The 19,834-nt window shown below is 37.0% G+C and overlaps 1 protein-coding gene across 1 annotated transcript; it reads left to right on the plus strand.

Moving 5' to 3' along the window:
- The first annotated feature begins 2,602 nt into the window (after positions 1-2,602).
- Positions 2,603-16,100, plus strand: LOC131796108 (uncharacterized). The gene is made up of 8 exons (XM_059113744.2): positions 2,603-2,609; positions 2,918-3,072; positions 3,549-3,641; positions 4,115-4,297; positions 4,524-4,736; positions 14,168-14,359; positions 14,806-15,000; positions 15,996-16,100. The coding sequence occupies exons 1-8, from the start codon at positions 2,603-2,605 to the stop codon at positions 16,098-16,100; spliced, it is 1,143 nt and encodes a 380-aa protein (XP_058969727.2).
- Positions 16,101-19,834: the final 3,734 nt, after the last annotated feature.

Here is a 19,834-nt window from a genome sequence, read left to right on the forward strand (position 1 = left end):
GTTGATAAATTTAAGTTGATAAATTTTTTACTTCAGTTATTCTCTTTAGCATTTGTTTTTTTTATATTATTTGTTTGAAATGTTCCAAAATTGCTGATTTTAAAAGTATACATAGGCAATATGTTTTTTTGTGGAAACAGCAAAAAACAGAAACTGATTGGAAGATCTCAGTTTTGAAAAGGTATGTGTAGAAAGGTATACTGACTTCTAATAGATCTTTTGTTAAAAAATTTGTTCACAAAGTGAATTATGATGTGCCCAGCTTACCATCGACATGAAAAATTCGATATAAATATTCAGCGGAAATTTTGGAGAAACATTCCAAGAATGACCTTTTGACGATGATGATGACTATACTTCGAGCCTTAAAAAGTACATCCGTCTTTGCACAATTATATTTAGTGGAACTGGCCACGGTTAACAGTTTGAGCTGTTTTGATTGAGTGAGGTCAATATCTGCATTTATAAAAGTCGTCTAAATAAAGCCTCTAATACACAAGAATAATTCATGGAATCCAGTATTTAAGATATACACGAATATACTGGCAAGTGATTTATAGAAGCGACGGTATCTATTGTCCAGATACCTTTGATGTGCTGTTGACATGTATGAGTTGAATTCCCTCACGAGCTTACAAAACTGCGGTTTTTGGTTGTTGGTTACTTTAAAGGTGAAATGAATATCTCCTGCCATTCCTCATTAATGCGTCTAAACACAAGCAAAAACTTCATCGGCGACAGTGCAGAGGATGATTATTTTAGAGAATTAAAAATAATGGTTTGGTCTGCAGTTTTAATCTTGATGTATAGATTTCGCCAAGCCTAAAAGCGTGAGGTGCTCTCTAGTTGCAACCGTTCCTCAATGAGAAGAACATCGTTATTGATGAATATGCATTTTACTTCTCTAGGCATCGTTCCTAAAAAAATACACAGACACACAAACAGCGGAACTGTCGCCCGAAAGGGTTGAAAATGAGAGAATTTCGATGGCCGACCTGCTCCCTGAAAAAATCAACCCTATCCTTCTGCTGTCAAGGTCCCTAAAAATTATTTCAAGATAACTTCAACTCTTAACAGAATAAGCTCCTTTTGCCTCTGTGTTTTGGTTTCTAGAATCAATAACATCATCATCTAAAATGAAACAAGTGCATGTTCAAGAGGCAGGAAAAAGTTCATCGACTGACGATAAAATGTTCAAGAAATTAAGACAAGATTTGAATTCGGGGAGGATGCACGTAATATTCACGGGAAAGTATCCAGCGTTTAAGAATAGCATATGACTACTTAAATAGACAAAATTAAATGAAAGTGAGGAAATATTCTATTTATATGACATTCTGTTTATATGACAAGAAAAAGCGTACAGGGAAATCATCTTTAAAAGTGATTTTCCGCACTCACCTTCGGGAATATGAGATGAACGAAAGCAAGAATCATATCATAGTTTGGTCATTACCTGAACTCATCCTCTGCGTATTCTACGACACAGACCATCTTTTCTTGGAAAGAATGGAGTAATTTATTCAATGGTCAACATGTCTACGTGTTCTGATTGTTATGAAAATGAATAAATTAGCATTGAATGTTGTTTTGTTATATTCTTACTACACTGAGTCATTTTTCAAAAATGCTGGTTGTCCATTTCTATATTTTTGATTTAAGTGACGGCCCTTTACTATAACTATAACTTTACTATAGTGCGTTGGAAAACTATTTTATGTTTAAAAGGCCAGCCAAATGTTTCAACTCTGTTGTCACGTTAATAAGAACAAGCGACCATCCGGTATAAACAGCTGATCAGTCTGACGAATATTTCTCACTGAGCTCATTAAATTTTTTAATGTCTCTACGGTCAAATCAGAAGTACTATCATATAAATTTCTTAAGTCTATCTTAGAGTGATAATGTAGAACATTTCAAAAGCTAAAGAACAACAAAATGAAATAGTAGCTAAAGAAAATTTGGGGGAAGAAAAGAGAAATAAATCATAGTCTTCGATCAATGCTAAAAACATCTGTGATATTCAACATGATCGATATCCTTAGGTTGTTTTCTTGCGTAATAATGGCGATTAAGAACTACAGAAAGTGATACATAGGCTACAGGCATAAAAAAGATGCCGTAAAGACTTCGGGATCATGCACCTCGCAAAGCCAGAGGAAGTTATTGGCAAAATCTAGTATGATACTAGAATTCACTTGAGCACTTTTTTCCAGGATGAAGGCTCCAATGGTTAAATATATCGAGATAACACACGAGATGTACTAGATAAAGATTGATGATCGTCCTTGCCGTAAATCCCCTTACACATACTGTCTTTTTCCTTGCGCTGTAACACTGCAGGATACTGCCACCGACACGGACAAAAGAGTCTAAAGGAACTCAATTCACCTGTTTAACCGGATCAAAGTTCTCATAACGGAGGGAAATGACCCATTTAGTCTCCAAGAACCTGTAGGTAAATAGGGTCTAAATTTAAAATTTTACCAAGACATAATGAGTATATAAGATTGCCTAGCTCGATTTGTCTCAGTAGAACCTTATTTCACTGACGAATAGAGTTAACTATTAAAGTTTTTGCCAAGGCTTATACCCTCAAACGATGAAAGGTAAGTTTTCGAAATGTTATCGAGGTATCATCTTAATATACTGTTTTTAGTTCTACCTTGATTCTGGTTCGGAAGTGGAAATCTGATACTAAAGGAAAGAAACTTGTTGATGCGAAAACACGACGTTTTGTGGAATTACTTGCCGGTCAAAAATTTATTAATCAAGATCAAGCATATTTTCCGTGGCGACGATCACACAAATTATAGACAAAGTCGACCAAGTATATAAAATATAAAATAGACAGTTAATAATCTATTGGTATCTATTGACAACTTGCTTAATCGTTTCATCTACTCTTTTTTTATAGTTTGGCTTGCTTTTTTTCCCTTCTTGATAACAACGTGTACGGCAATAACTAAGAAGAGATGCCAGTTCGATACGAAAACGAAGACTAAACTGAACAAATTGCTTCCAATGCTGCTAGAGTTGAGCGTAGATGTATTCAAGACAAAAGAAACGATTGTAAGCATCTTTACTTAAGATCTCTGCAATTGATATTTCATTAAGGATCAATAATGGTGCAATTTTCATCTCTCCCTTATGCATGATATTAGCAAACACAATAAGCCGAAGGAACCAATGAAAGATATCTTCAATATAATAAAAAAGGTTCTAACGCACCATGGAGTCATTTAAGTCTATCCAATGGAATCGAAAATAAGGAAAATCAAGTTCTCTTCCCGTTTGGATAGAGCAGCATTAAAGATTTTGGTGCTAAGGGCTGGGAGGCAAGTTAGGAATGGACGGGAAATCTTCTTCTTTGAGTTCTAGACTTCTAGAGGACTGGAGTACCACGAACGCGTTCTTCTTAACTGTTTAAAAAGGGTTGTAAAGGGACAGCCTTCGCTATTTCTACAAAAAGGGGATAAGTACCAAAGTGAAAAAAATTTTAAATTGACCATTTTTTGTAACATTTTACTGTCCTGCCTCAATTGTAGGAAAAAAGATGGGTAAATGACAACTTCCAGGTGGCTTCCGTAGAGTCAATAGTTACACCTATCCAACAATTACAAGCTACGAAGAAAACTACGGTGAGAGACATATCATACTCATTTACTTCTTTGCCAGTGAAACGATGCTCACTTTCAGTCACCTGTTTCTTATTTGTGTAAACCATGTACCCTTTCCCTCGAGACTCGCCACTAACCAAATTCTGGTTTTGCATCATGAAATTTAGATCGACTTTTTTCTCCGAGGTTTTCATTTGAAACATTTCGTTTTTCTTCTTACATGGCGAGGGAAAAATCACAATAATATCGGAGACAGGGAATAAAAAACCGGAAAATGAAACAATGGTGAGACACAGATACGAAGTGATGGATGGTAGCATTTTTATCATTCTTAAATCTTCAGAACACATTAAGGGAAGGCAAACCCCGCAGACGGCTGATCTTCAGTCCCTGGTGCCTGGAGATATTGGGAAAAATTTCATAGCGAGAGGCTATCCCCTTCCGGAGCTTGGCCTCTGTTCAACAATTCTAATTTCAGTGTTTTTCCTTTGCAGCCTCAAAGCACTTTAGAAGTGAACTACCGTATTTTGAAAGTGTTCCTGCCACTCATAAGAACGTTGAAAAGGCAACTCAGCGCTTTCTCAGTGGCTAGAGATGTAACGCATCAGCTTCAGGAAATTAGGTGGAAAGTTGAAAATACAATGATTTTTGTTCGGGCGATTCAAAATGCATTGAAGGTATGACAATTAAAATCTTGGTTAAAATTATGTATTAAGGAATTACTTGCAGATAGCGGGCCTGTCCACTCTGTGAAGATGAAGACTTGTCGAGCAAAATGTTCGCTCGGATTCCCGGTTTTCTGTTCTTGTAGTATGCTGTTTGCACGACTAAATCTTTCAGTGCTAAGAATATGAAGTTGCATTGAGTTTAATGTAAACCAAACTGTTTCCTTCTTTTTTGAAGCCTGGCCAGCCGCAAACATCAAGTCTTCGCCCCAGCACGACCGCTGTCAGTAACTCATCTCTCAACTCAGTTAATGGTGTTCCGATTGTTGTCCAGACCCCAACAACAGCTGCACCCTCGGCCATAACACTTTATGGAGTTGCTGTGAAAGCATCCGCTATGCTGGAAGATTTTTACACTGAAATTGTCGTAATGCAAGTGGACCTTGTGAAAGTAACAAAGATCTTGTGTCCTTAGAATAAAAAAAAAACACAGGAGCCGATTACAGCTTATTGTAACAATTGTGGCATAATTCAATGAAAATCACAGAAGTATAGGACTTACAAGAATGCTGTATTGTTTGTTGATCTGTCTTTCGGACGGTAAAAATCCTACAATTATAGGTAATCACATAATTTCGAGTGGAATTTGGAATAAATAGGCACGAGTAAATTTTTTCATAGACTAACAAAATTGCACGAGCCCTACGGGCCAAAAAATGTACAAGTGCCTTTTTTTCCAGATTGCGCGAGAAAACTCATGTGATTACGTATTAAAATGTACATGAAATAAATAAGAGATAGCTTATCATAATTATGCAGAAGCAAAGCGCGCATTAAGTGCAAAAATAATTTATTTAAACCATGCAAGTGACATCGTGCGTTCGGTCAAAACAACCGCGAACGATCAAAACAATAATATACAATGATATTTTTACATCTTTAAGGCGCAAAAAAGTTCAAAGTCCGGCTAAACAGTTCAAGGAATTGTTCAGTCTGTGACCGAATCACTTTCGATGAAATGGAATCGTAGTTTGCGAGGTTTAACCACGGGTAGGATCGCTTGAGCAAAGTGTTAAGCTGGGTCGGCTCGTAATTTTTGATTTCCTTGGCAATTCCCTTCTTTCCAAACCGAAAACTAAAAAGCAGTGCTTTTTAAAGCTTTCTCGTTGTTAGAGCTGCTTTTCAGCCGCTTTATTGCTGTTGTGGTGGCGAAAGAAACACTACTTACAACGCCGGCCATTGTTTCGCTCGCAAATTTTCAGCGTATCCAAATGTAGTGACATCCAAAGTTCGCATTTGATTGGCTATCGGTGAGTTTCTTTGATTATTGACCAAGCAGAATGTCTGGTTTGTTACTTCTTTGCACTGAATTAACCCTCTTCTGCATTGAATTACCTGAAAACTGCTCTAATCTTAACCAATCAGAACTGAGTAATCTTTTCCTGTATATAATTAATAGTGTAACATTTACTACGAAGCGTTGCGTTTCAATATATGTCGACGTCTGTGGCGAGGATCTCCACGAGGCTACAAACTGAGATATCTAGTGCCCTGGGGAAGTAAACTATGATATGGAATATTGCTCCACCGTTTGGCTATTCTGAACCTATTTAATAGCTTTTTTTTATGTATGATGCGTAGAATTGGAATCAAGCCTTAGATACACAGCGTTTCGTGGTAATTTGTAATGAAGAATAAGTGACAATTCCGTCAACAAACATCCGAACGGTATATATACTGTAGTTTACTAAACTCACGATCAGTACATAACTCAAGATGGCACATGGTACTGAACTAACAATAATTCAAAGCATAGATCGTGTTAGACGTTTTGGTGTGTAGTATCGCTACAGAAAATTGCAGAACGTTTTTAGGTTTTCGGGTTACCCAGCTCGTTTGGCTTTTAAGTGTTGTCGGTGAACCTTGACACCTTATTAACCCTTGTTAGTTGAAATGCAACGCTGATGAGGGCTGTAATGAGTTCGCACAGACAAATTTGGAAGTGTTTTTGTTCTCTTCTTTCTTGAGTTGAATGAGTAGATAAGGATGAAAACTTGAACGATTTACATCAAATATACAATCGTCAAAGCCGAGTTAACGAAAATTTACAACTGAGAAACAGTCCTGATTAAATTAGTCATGATTATAAATTAATTTTAGTTTATGTTCTATTTATTTTGATGAAGAGTTTAATTTGTGCACTATCAGAAGCTCTGATGAGCTCAAATTGATATGTGTATGAGCAGATACCTGGAAACTAGAAATGCTAACTTAGCTTGGTATTTTGTAGATAAGACTTCTGATTACCGATTTTCATCTGGCTTCTTATTTAAAGAAAAATGAAAAGCTGCTGAGAAGGGGGCCTTTTTGCTGGTCATCCTATTAACTTTGTCACCTTCTCCTTTCTTGTGTCGCTTTTGGTCATGCTGAAAAATACGTCTGTGCCCGCCAATCGTCTTCGGGATTTGCACGATGTTCGAGATTCTCTGCACTCCACCGCCATTGGCGAAGGTCCACTGGTTTTCTGGTTGTATCATTACGATGTTTGGCCTATCTGACATCCAGAACATCGACACGCACGGTAAGATGAGCAGGGCTCTCTTTTAAGTGGAAGATGTGGATATGTAACGAGGTGAAAATGTTGTTACACATGTTTTAAAGGAAATTTTAGCGCTTCTTTCAAGCAGGGAAGCATTGTTCAAATCATTAACATACAGGATAAAAAACAAGGGACCAAGATGAAGTTTTCGTGTTCTGTCTTAACTTTCTTATCAAGTGAATCCAATACGACCTCGACCGACTACGCCATTCGATTTTCACAAATTATTATAACTACATTAAATTTCAAGAATACAAAACTGAATGCTCATGCATCACAGCTTGGACTGACAAGTATCCCCTCTCTCGATTGGGAGATGTTAACGCTTTAACATGTACCCCCTATGGTTGAGAACGGTACTGAGTCTGTTACTCCTCAGGATATTTCCACCTTGGGAACGTTATTACCTTAAGCACCATATAAGCCAGCCTCGATCAAAGTTACCGGTGAAGCATCTGTTGAAGGCCTAAATGTAATAAATTCCTAAATGTGGTAAGATTTTGTCCTAAATTTAATAAGCCTGCAATGCAATCGCTTAACTGCGATGTTAAAGTGACAGCTGTTGCGCTAAAGAATCCTCTGACCAGTATTAATGGATTATTGTGGGCTCGCTGATATTAATCAGCGTCTTTTTATTTGCTGATGATGTAGTTTGAGAAGTATTGGCTACAACCCTTATACTGATGTACTTTTGGCATCAAATTGACGGACATCAAAACAACGAGGAAGCTGACCAATACCTTTCTCTATATCATTGGCTCAGACTCTTAAGTGCAACAGATTTTGACGATATACATGTGTGATCAGTGCTGAGGTTAAAACTTCCATGAGCCAAATTATACGGAAAAGGAAGTCCACCGACCTTAACGCTAGACAAATTCCGGGCTTGGGCCTAATTCCAATTCACCTTCCTATGTCCTGAAAGGAATGTCTTGAAGAAACTGAAGAAATGGAGGCTTCACTGAGTATCTTTTCTTACAGGGCTCTCCCTCGAATGCAACAGCACTTGTGGGATCTGTGATAAGTGGAAACCATGTATCAGTAGTAATATCCTTGCGTACCTCTCAGATCACTTCCCAGGACTCAACAGGACTCCTGAATTCTACCTCACTTACAATTCATGGCGTAGCATTTAGTGTGTCGTTGGTTTTGAATGGTCTTTATTAGAGCCTTCTTGAAGTGGATGTTGATTTCAAAATGATTCTGAAGACTAAGTGTAGCAAAGACTAACAGCCTACAGTTACCATAGTCTTCGTAGCTGAGTTGTGGAGCGTAAATCCTCATGATAAGTCAGTTTATTAAGTATGGTTTTCTCCTCTAAGTAAATAAATTTACAGAATTGATATCTAATGTTTTATTTGCAATGTAATAGGTCCAAATCTAGTAGATTGCAAATAACAAAAAAATTGAACCTAAAAGAGAAGCGTTATCTAAAGAATGTCGAATGGACACAAAAATCCTTAATAATGTCTCGGCTCCAGCTGCGTTCGCAGTTTTTTTTTTATGAAAAAATTTCGGTTGTTAGGTTTTGAATATTGACAGCGATATCAATAACAGGTCGGACAGTGGAAAGGTGTAAGGCTCAGATTAACAACATAGTATTACAAATTGCTTTCAATGGAGACCTGTGTCTGTCGTTAACAGGGTCTACCTTCAGGTGGGAATGATCTGAATAGGGATAGGAAGGGACTATAAGTATTTTACCATATCGTGCATAGTGGGTACTATTTTTGAATCACAAACTGATGTAATTTACATGTATATCATCGAGTTGTAAATCATTTGGCCTATTACATAAATATGGTATCGCAGTTTGAATGCTAATGTTAAAACTTTTTAAGGGCACAATGAAACGAAAGCGTTGTGTTCCTAGACTAACGTGATTTACAGTTATAGGCACACTTCTCTAGGCAAGTAAATTATACTTGTAACCCTTCCACTCTTAATTATTTACGTCTAAACTCATTTTTTTGTGTTGCTACAGAATCAGAGGTAAAACGATCGTTAATCTCATTCCTAAATTGGTCCCTTCTGTTCATGTCTAGACTTCCGCTCAGTCCAGCCGGCGGGAAATTAACATGAGAGAGACGAGAGATATCCGCAACTGAGTCAGCATTGAAGCCTTGTAATATTTCCTGCTATGGACAAATATTTTCATCTGATTTTATTTATGACAACTTGTATTCAAAGAATTGATTCAATTCCTCTTTGTTACCAGTGTATGACTCTAGTTCAAAACATTCGCCCTTTTCATCAGCCCAAGCTAAATCCGATTAAGAATATGAGTCGAAGTCTGTTCCTTCGGGAATAATCGTTTGCTTCCGAAACAGAAGCTTTTTTTTTCATCAACAAACCGCCGCCGCGTTTTTTTTTTCCATATCACACACAATTGAATATACTGTTGTTCCAAAAACTCCTACATCGACTTCAACCACGTAAATCAGTTTTCTGTCATCTACTTACCGGAAAATTCCCCTCTGCCACTCAACTCCCCGACTTCGTCCTTGCCAAATAATAAAATTCCCCCTATCTATGCTTCCTTGTTTGCCTCACGACATGTCAAGGGACATCAGCTGTAAAAATATTCCACGGGAGCTCCCCAGAGAAATAATTTGTTTCCTTCCGAACTGTTTCGTGGTCTTGAGTTTAAACAAATATCACAGATTTGTCTTCAAAATGAAATCAATCTAAGAAAATAGCCTCTGTAAAAAGATCTTTGCAACACCGTTTACTGCTAATAACTGATAAGTGTTGTCCTATCTTTCTTTAAAGAAAGTGCTAAGATGACAGTCATACACTTTTACTTTGACATCCCAGGGAATCCTCTTTCTCTGGACGTTTAAATCGAGTTGAGTTCACGCCTCTGACAAAATAAATTTGAAATTTTCTTATTTTGGCCTTCAGCACTGAGATAGACAGGTGCATCGTTTTTCCTTGAAAAACATTTCCGAGAAAAGTTATGCATCTTGCGTGACAATGATAGACTTCCCAGTTCCCTTGGTGACGCAAATCTGGCGCATGTCCGATGAAACATACTCCTTTGTTTGAAGATGTTGATCCTTTTGTAACAGCAGGAGCCTTTGACCGCAGTAGGATCAATTTCGCCCTAAACTATACCCTTATTTTTCAAAAAGATCATGGCTGTAGCTTCAAAATAAATTTACTTGCGTCTTTTGAAAGCCACTAACCTGTTGTATTTGGAGGGTTTAACAATTTTCATCTAACGCTCTATCTCTGAAGAGAATGTATTGTTTTTCTTGAAAGTTATCTTTTTTATCGTCCGATTTTTACCAAACAAGCCAACTAAAAGATTTTTTTCTCTATTTTCTATTTCATTGTTTTTTTTTGGTCCTGATGTAGTACGGCTACAACAAGAAGTGGCGATTGATTCTGGAAAATTAGAAATAACGGGAAATCTTCTTGTTGGAGCAGGTGGACGGCAAGAATATTCCCTATTCCGGTTTCCATACCAAATTCATAATTTAACTACAGAATTTAAATGATCTCATCACTAACCATGATTTTTTAACTAATTACTTCTTTAAAATTCCAGTTACTACTTTTAGTTTTAATTTCGTTTACTTCTATTGCTTGGTTTAACCATCCAGCCTAGTTGAACAAGTAAACACAAATTTTCGGTATTTTATTTTCATTTGCGAAGTTGTAGTTTTTTTCCTGGTGATCACTGCAGTAAGTTTTCCCTTTGGCTGTATCTTCAGAGTAATGACCTGTTTTCTCGTTACACGTCCTTCCCAGACATGGCCATGCAAAAGGGACTTCATTCTGGCGAATGGAGAATCGTGCTCGGTAGCAGCACGATATTATATAGATTTCATAACTGTCAAGATGTCTGGATTTTCAATCGAAACACAATAATACACACTTTGATATTCGCGGTGATCCGTTTTTCAGTTTTTGTGCGATAGGTGGTGTTGCTCTAATTATGCTGATTTGCCTCACAGAAAAGAAATTTGCAAACAGATCCCTATAAGGAAACCAATGTAGACTTCATCGTACATCTCGGAAGGTTCAATAGAAAAGCACATACGGTAAACACTTATGTAGCAGTTTCTCACTTACTTTTATGTCCTTCAGAATTACTTTGTATGTCAATAAACGCTACTGTCATTCTTAAAGATAGCCTACGATATAATGGTTACGATAGTTTATTGGAGGCTGCTTTTCTAATGAACTTGATTAACTGAATAAGTAAACTTCGTCAAGATAGGTAGGTCAACATAAAAGGTATAGAGTTTATTGAGCCGATTTTAGATACTTTCTTCTATCAATTTTTAGGCTTAAGAAGATTTTCAGAGTAAATTGTCGCGTAATGAAAACCTTTATGTTACTGATGAAAAATTGTATGAAACAAATGAACCGTCCCCAAGAAGCCGAAGGACTGGTTCCCCAACGAACTCGGGTTGTAAAGGAACACCAAGGCACTCACAAATCATCGGCCATGAATCGCCAAAATCATCGTAAGTTTTGTTTCCTTGACACAAATTATGAGACGGTTCCTGCAGCAATCCTTTTTCTCATACTTAGGGTAGATAAATTAGATCATTTTTACTTGCTTTTGTTCGATGATGGCGATATCAATCATCACTACCATCATCATCAGACCAAAATGAGGTCACTCATAAATAAAGGTCACTCATAAGTTTTTAAATTCCTTCTTTGAATCCAGAGTAAAATTTTTATTTTCAAAACAGATTTTAAAACTTATAGAATAAATACTTTTGATGTGACTTACTGTTTTGCGTCTCCTCACAAATATCTGTAATGAGTATCAATCAAAGCAGTTTGCATCCTTTATTTATACCGTGTACTTGAAGAAAAAAAAAAAGCTTTAATATCTTCTAATTTACACTTCGATATCTGAACAACTAGGAGATCAAAACTACCAAGTTCAAGAAATGCTTTTGCTAATATAAATCAAAACCGTTAGTCTGCACTTCTTTAGAGCTTATGAATTGAGGAAAAAAGGATGAGTACCGCTCTACGATTTAGTTAATAAAAAAGATGGGAGCTAATGTTTGTGCTGGACATTGATTCAACTAAATTTAACGCTGCTTTGAAGGCTGGCTTTTAGCGTCGTACTATCATTTCAAAACACAACGTTACAGAGGGTTTTGTTATGTGCTCTGCAGGGCTTAATTTGATTGACATCATCCCAATCGCGTGTCTGAATTCCGGGAAAGTTCTTAATTGTCTAGGCACGTCAAACGACTCGGAGTTCAACAACAACTGACGCCTGCTGGGCTCTTCTAACTGTACTTTCTTAAAATAGCCTTCAAAAACATTACAGCAACATCACAACATCATGATGCAAGGAAGCTCTTCGTCGCTATAAGTGTCAGATTTTTTAAAAAATGCGGGCATCTTTCCTTCACCATATGATTTTTCTTGTCTAACTTGACGAGGTTTTATGTTAAGGATTTGAAAACCGTTTGATTTTAACTGAGAGCGCTTTCCTTCAGGCCATAACGGTACATAACAGTATAGAGGAACTGGAATATTAATCTTTAGAATGGTCAAAGAATGTCACTTTCTTGGAAAATTTATGTTCATTCTATTGTTGATTTGATTTGCTATCCCTCTCTGCTCTTCCTTTGAGGCTATTAGAATAAAGGTTTCCATCTTAGATTTGAAACATTTATCGACCGTATTCATTCCGCAGGCAAAATCACAATCCTTTTCACAAAACTCTTATCACTAAGTTCACTTTCGTTCAAGTTATGCGTCACGCCTCACCACTCAAGTTATTTCATACTACTTTCTTCTCCAGATTAGTACTTTGAAGCCATAGCAAGTTGTTACATAACCCCATCCAGGAAAGATATTTTAAGATTTCATTTTTTTTTTCAATTAAAAAAAGGTGATAACTGTAACAATATCAACGTTAAACTTTTGGTGTCATTACTAAAGGATTCTTTTGCAAATGCATGCCACTTCATGCGCGGTAGGGTACTACTGCATTCACTATTCTGAATACGGAACAAGTCAAGGGGGAACACAACTATTTAAAAATTAACTTTATTACAAGGTGCATTCTTACTCCATTACAAAAGAAATGCCTCTTACTGGAAGTTTGAAATGGATAAAAAAAAGCTGGTAATCAAGAGGTTTACCAGTTTTAAATAGAAACAAAGATATTCAAACTTCCTCTCTCAGCTTGTTAGCGCTCAAAGTAGGATACATGACTCAATTGTGTGGGTATAAAAGGCCTGTAACCGAGCTGAAGATACTATTCTTGTTCTCTCGTGAACCAATTCAGAACGACTTTAAACAGTTCAGTCTTGACCGTTCATAAGGATGAAAGGTATGACTATAATTGCACATCTAAAGAACTTGTATACTGACAACTTATTTCTCACGTTTCTTACGTTTTGTGACATAAAAAAGCACTGTGGCTTGAGAATAAGATTTAGATTATACAATTTGAAATAGTTAAAAAAAAATTGGTAAGTTCCTCCAACTTAATACTTAATAAAAAAATGTAAAAAATTATAAACTGTAAGTAAAAATATCATACTAATCACACTTCTTTCTTGATTTCAAAGCAGGATATTTCATCGGTAGTTTTGTTATGTACGTCATCATTTCCATTGGTACTAGTTTGCCTGTCAATCAGACGAATCACACGTGGCCATGCCGAAGAGATCAAAATGTTCGTCGTGAATTGTCAGAAGCCCAACATAAGTCTCTCGAACTATCAGACATAATCACTGATCTCGGCAAAAACATGGTACGCGTTAACAGCTTTATTATCTCTATTAGTCCTGTAATGTTGCAGCTATGGACCTTTATTTGTATTTTAACAATCTACTGAATCAATCTCCTCTGCTTTGACAGTCTTCGAGATGGCCAATGAACCTCTATAAAGCCAGCAACACCCATTTATTTGGTCCACCTCGGAAAACTGTCGTAAAGGTATCTATGCTCATCTATCAAGATTTTCAATTCTAGTTTATGCTTTAATTAAGAGATAACTCAATTTAATGGAAAACATTCAGTTTAAATGCAATACTGAGTAAATCGGATAATTTACTCTATCAACATGTAGTTGCATTGTATTAGGAACGGAAATTCCTTTTTTTAAAGTTCTTCTCAATTCTACAAAAAGCAAAAAGTAATTATTGGGCAATTTTATGGATATAGAGGTTTTTAGGTTAAAAGTAACATAGACCTTTCCCAGTGTGACATTTATTAGCCTTTCATCATCCCATAGTGATTACTTTGTTCAGTCGCCCAAAATAAACTTTTTATCCTTTTCTCTTCAGCCGCAGCAAGTGCTTGACGAAAACATTCGTGTAGTCAAAGCCTTCATCTCACTAACGAGGAATTCCACAAAACAGCTTAGCCATCTGAAACTTGGTGAGAAGTTGATGATGCGGGAGGGAATGAATCGAATAAAACGTCTGGCGAACGCATTGGTGCAGCGACGTTTACCAAGGATTTTGATCGAAATGAAGGTAAGGGTTAAAAACCCATAGAAATGGAGGAATGATGGGACTATTCGAAATTAAGAGATCCTCGCAGCTAAGAACAGTACTGAACTAGTTAGCTCAGTTGGTTGAGCGCTGCACCGGTATCGCAGAGGTTATGGGTTCAAATCCCGTACGGGCCTGAATTTTTTTTCAGGTCCTATTTTCGACTACTAGTTCAGTAGTGTTCTTAGCTGCGAGGATCTTTTAATTTCGTTTCTTCACCGCAGTGCAAATATATGAATGTCATATATCTAAAATCATCAATGGCACTATTGTTTGTCTTTTAATCAGCAATTGAGTGATAAAACAAGTATTGAATTTGATTATGATAAAGTATTGCGATTTTGTCGATGTTTTGTTGAGAAATTGATATACTCCCTAAGTCTTCAGCTTCTGAAACGTGATTTCACCGTTTTTTTAATATTCAGCAGGGCTCAAGAGGGAAAAGAACTAGTGGATTAAGAGGAGGCCGGCAGATGAACAATACAGACATCAAACCACAGACACCACTTGCTTTAACCAAACCTCCAAGTGTCACATCGATCCATGGCTCCACAACTGTTCAGGATTTTGTTTTCCGAACACAACTCATTCTGACCGATTTCAATACGAATATTCTCGATTTGGTGAGTGATTTACGGAATATTGCAAAACAAAGCTGCTATTGAAGATACCTTGTTTACTTGTTACAGGCCAGGATGGACAACATTACAATTAGTTTGATATCAGTCCCGATTTTGAGGGATCTCTGTACTTCCTATGGAAGATTAAATATTGCTGTATTACAATAATGTGGCACTTATAAGTAATGATAGAATAAAAAGCACCTTCAAATCTTGCTTGTTGTCATTAAATGCTCTCAACTATTCGTCGTTATTTGTTTTTATCACATAAACTGCGGTGTTATACAAGGATTTCCGGCCCTGAGAAAAGCCGTAATAACACAATTGAAAAAATATCGTATTTTTTCACGTGCGTTGATATAGCCAATCAGCTGCTTACACTTCACTCGCCTTTGGTGCCACTCTGTCAGGTTGATGACCGAACGGCAAACCCTTCACGATTCTCAGTACAAGTTGTTTCTCGGAGCTTCCTCGAATTATGCCGGCTAAAATACTGAAAAATCCGTATTGCTGACAGACAGTGAGGTTCAAACTTTTCTAGAAGGGGTAGAAAACCCATATACTAAAAGAAAAACCGAAAGTTACGTATTCAGTGGCTTTGGTGTAAGCATTTCTCTCGGCTGAGAATGAAATCGACAACTGGAAGATTTGTCACCGGCCGATTTTGGCCATTTACCTTTAAGACTTCTGTCTGAAAGGACAAAGTCAATAAATGAGAATTATGTAAATTGAAAATTACGACCATTGTTGTTTTTGTAATCATGATTCAACGCATTTTTCCATCTTAAGAGTTAGCGCCAACGCACTCTACGATTGATATTCGGGGATTGTCGTTCATTTATTTTCATTTATTAATGAAGTCGGCTTTTCTTCTCAGTAAAGGGCTGTTGTGTTTATATGATAAACAAAATAATACATGGTTGCTTGTGTTAGAAGTAAATTCTCTAACACTCGTCGTTGGTTTGGTTGATCCTTCTTTAATTTCTTTTCTTCTCAAGTTGTTACAACGAGGACTAGCTTCAATATATCAGGAAAAAATTAGAGTCTCCGCTTATAACGGTGACACTGCGGATGACATTTCTAAGCCGTCAATCTTCTTGTGATTAGATTAACTATAATTGTAATTTTATCATTTAAGACTGGTAGATATGGAATTTCTCTTCTCGTGTTCAACTCGAAGAGATATTCCATATCTACGCGCGCCCATGTATTATTCTCTATTTATCGCCGTCTTCTCCCCTGAATTCTATCTAGAAAGAGAACTCCTCAACACTTCTGTTTCATCTTCTCACACTTGAATTAAAACGTAAAATTATTTGCAGGCAGATTAGGGAGGAAATTAAAGGAGGGACATATGTTACATAAAAAGGAACCCATTACAATTAAATAAAGCAGAAGCACATTACCTACATATCTATGCTTCTGAATACAGCTATGATAGAAATTCTTTTATGAAATTATCGACATATGTAAAACTCCAGGGTCATCAGTCGGGCTTTTGGAGCCAGAAAGTAATCAAATAATCAACGAGTTATGCCAGGCCAATTTATCGAGGGTCAACATTTAACAAACTATAGTTTCTTATACTTATATATCGTATGGAAAGTTTAAAATGTGTTGTTTCACGTGTGCTTCATATACGGATTTATCATTCTTAATTACTGATAGAATAACGAGGGTGTGACACAAATAATTCAAAAGAAAATATCCGAGTAGGTTACAGAAATGGTTCTCGAATTGTAAACTGATGTGTTAAGAGCGAATTTTTTTTATCACCACGTGGGAGGTGGCACATGATCGGAAAAATCACTATCCTCATATTTCGCTCAGAGATACCTTAGGGTAAGTCTATAAACGTGGTATAATTTTTTTGTTCAGAGCTGTTTTTATTTTCTAGAAAATCACCAAACACTGTATCGAGCCCCAACCGCCATAAAATGACCGAAATGAAGTCGACGAGTAGGGCAACAAAACCTTTATTCCTCAAAAGCGCAAAAGAAAGCAAGTCTTTCTGAATTTTACCTATTTGTATACGAGGTATTAAAAAATGATTTGAATCTAATAACGGGCTTGTTGACATAACTATGAATTATTGGCGAATATTTGAAAATAGCCAAAATTTGATTGATTAAAAATTACATTTTGGAGCAGTTTTTCAATAAAAATGTTTCCTACCTGGTATAACTCGGAATCACTTGAGATGAGCATTTTTACAAAGTGGAAAGAATGTTCTTTCCATGGATATAAAAATTAATTTGGGGCTCTTAATTACTGCGAAGAAGTAGCCCGGTCTATTTCGTGCAAATCGCAATGCCGCCATGTAAACAACTGCAGATAATCCAATTAGGCTTTTTATTATCGAAGCCATAATTCCAACAAAATCTTATCGCTTTGACCTATACTAGATTGTAAACTGGATTTCTTAGGCTCACCTGGCGAAAAACACCTTTCTAAGATTGGTTCCTTGCCTCAATCTTGTTATAAAGAGACTTGACAACAGCTTCGATAGTACAGCACTACAGTCGGTGTATACCAAATCACAGTGAAAACATCTCACGAAGGTTCCTGCCGGAAACGTCGCATTGCTGGACAGTTATAACCATATTTCAGCTTGGAACACTAACATTTTACATGTCTTCCTTTCACAATAAGAATGGAAGTTTGTTTTTCATAGAACGAGCCAGAGCATCCTGACAGATGAAATGAATCATTGACGTTCGTTTTTTGCGATGGTGTCACGCAATAACATGTCACTCGAAAGGAGGCTCGGTTACCAATACGCTCTTATTTTCTTTCCTTCTTATCCCCTATTTTTTATTTCCGGGAAAAAGTTTTAAATCCAGAATTTAAAATTACCGTTGTTTGCATTTTTTAAGCGCGATACCACTCATACGTCACCCTAGACTGCTAAATGAATTAGGTATATGTTACTACAGCATAGAGGAAATTTCACTGCATTAATTTTTAACGACGTAAAAAAATGTGTTATCCTATTTTGTAAATTGTGACGGCTTGCAGGGTAGACAGGTGCAGGAGTGGAAAAATTGCATTGGGAGTAGCTTTCTAAAATACTCAGCGCTAAAAAAATAAATTAGATTAGGCACAGTTTCTAACCATATAATAAGCGTCGCGCCATAAATTTTCCAAAGCAAACTAAAATGGTGTTTTCGTTTGGCCGCCGATTTTTTTAAGAATGAGCGTACCAAATGGAAATCAATTGCTCCTTTCAAAGATTAGTTGGGTGATGCTGCTCCCAAGATAAGCGAAGTCGAGTTGCAGGAAAAGCTTCTCTTATAGTCCCTCTGCGCTTGTGTGAGAAAGACATCTCAGCGCATAAACAGGCTGTGGGCGTGAATGATGTTGAATCGGAAGTCGATCTCATTTTAGCACGGGCATCGATATTCACGTTGCCTTCCAATATTTCGGTATCTCGATATCTCCGTTCATCGTAAGCAGCCTTACGTGAGCAAGATCGAAGCCCTTTGTTTTAGCTGTACCTGTCAGCAGTGACGAACTACATGTAGCTTGAATATTGGTTTCATTGACCAGGAAAACACCCAAAGTATATGACACTGTATTCTTTTCCTTTCTTTCTTTCTTTCTTTCTTTCTTTTTTTGCTTTATAAAACCCATTCAGTTAGCTGGTATGGAGGAGCTTCCTGATTTCTTGAATCTCCGAGGGTACGCTGCCTCTGTCTTGTCGAGAATTCGGGATCTCAAAGAATGGCCGATTAATTGTTTGATTAAGGGACGGGAAACAACTTTTTCCGAGTTCGAGTTTAGAAAACTTTCAAGTTTCTAGCGATGGCCATTATCATCGTAGCAATCAAGGTACAAAATCGAAAGGTTTAAATTGATGAGCACGCTATCGTAAGGAAAATTAAAAAACAACAACAACAACAACAAAAACAAAAAACAGAGATTGTGTAAGTCCAAAGCTTTAAAAAATGTAATTGTAATGACCTACAGTCAGGCGATATCAAATAACACGTAATGTCTCGCGGCCTGATACAAGCAGCCGACTTTGTGACTCGAAGATTTACGTTATTAGTGAAGTTTAACGTTCAAAGTGCTTAGATAAAGCACGAAATTGTTAGTCTGTTGTTCTGTTTACATAGTCGGTAGAATTTTTCCAGTGTCATTAGAAAAGAACGCCTCACCGTGGAACCTGCCTGCCACTGAAGGTCATGGTAGACCTTATCGATCCACTAGGGACACGTAGGTGATGTATATAATCACGGAGCACTAGACAATTAACTTCCAGTTGTTTTAGTTAACTGGGAAGTTCGTCATTTGAGAGGTTACGCATGACGTTTGTTTTTCCCGCGAACGTCAAAAATTCAATTTCTGTCGTCTGTCTCTAGGCGTGTGTACACGGAATTAAGTAGGTTTGATTTATTTTATTTTATTTTTTGTGCAGGATTTTTTTAAGAATTCCATAAATAGGTAACAAAATGAAAGGCAAGCTTGCGTTTGCCGTTTGCCGTTTGCTGTTTGCCGTTAAACGTCATGCTTAAAGTGCCTATTGATAAATAGAATCTTTGCAAGCGCGTAGTCGTGGAAATAGAGTCGATAACAACGCATGTATAGTCAGTACCATGGGGTGACTAAATTTACGAAAACGTCAAAAAGTAGTTTTTCAGAATGGCACTGATTCAAACACTCAAAAGAGATCTACAGCGTTTTTTAAGTGAATTTGTGCAGGTTTTTGTTTAAAACATAACACTGACTAAGAAATAAATATTAGTTGGCCCTGCACTCGGTACAGCGATGTCTGCAGACGAATTCCTGTCTGGGTGTCCTGTGCATGTTTAGCGTGATTGCGTGACAAACATGA

This window comes from Pocillopora verrucosa, chromosome 1 (genome assembly GCF_036669915.1).
Source record: "Pocillopora verrucosa isolate sample1 chromosome 1, ASM3666991v2, whole genome shotgun sequence".
NCBI lineage: Eukaryota > Metazoa > Cnidaria > Anthozoa > Scleractinia > Pocilloporidae > Pocillopora > Pocillopora verrucosa.

What these genes read in the sequence shown, in the direction of transcription:
- LOC131796108 (XM_059113744.2), top strand. An exon ending in GGATTTTGATCGAAATGAAG is followed by an intron (nt 14,360 to 14,805) that starts GTAAGGGTTAAA and finishes AATATTCAGCAG; the next exon opens with GGCTCAAGAGGGAAAAGAAC. An exon ending in ATACGAATATTCTCGATTTG is followed by an intron (nt 15,001 to 15,995) that starts GTGAGTGATTTA and finishes TTTCTTCTCAAG; the next exon opens with TTGTTACAACGAGGACTAGC.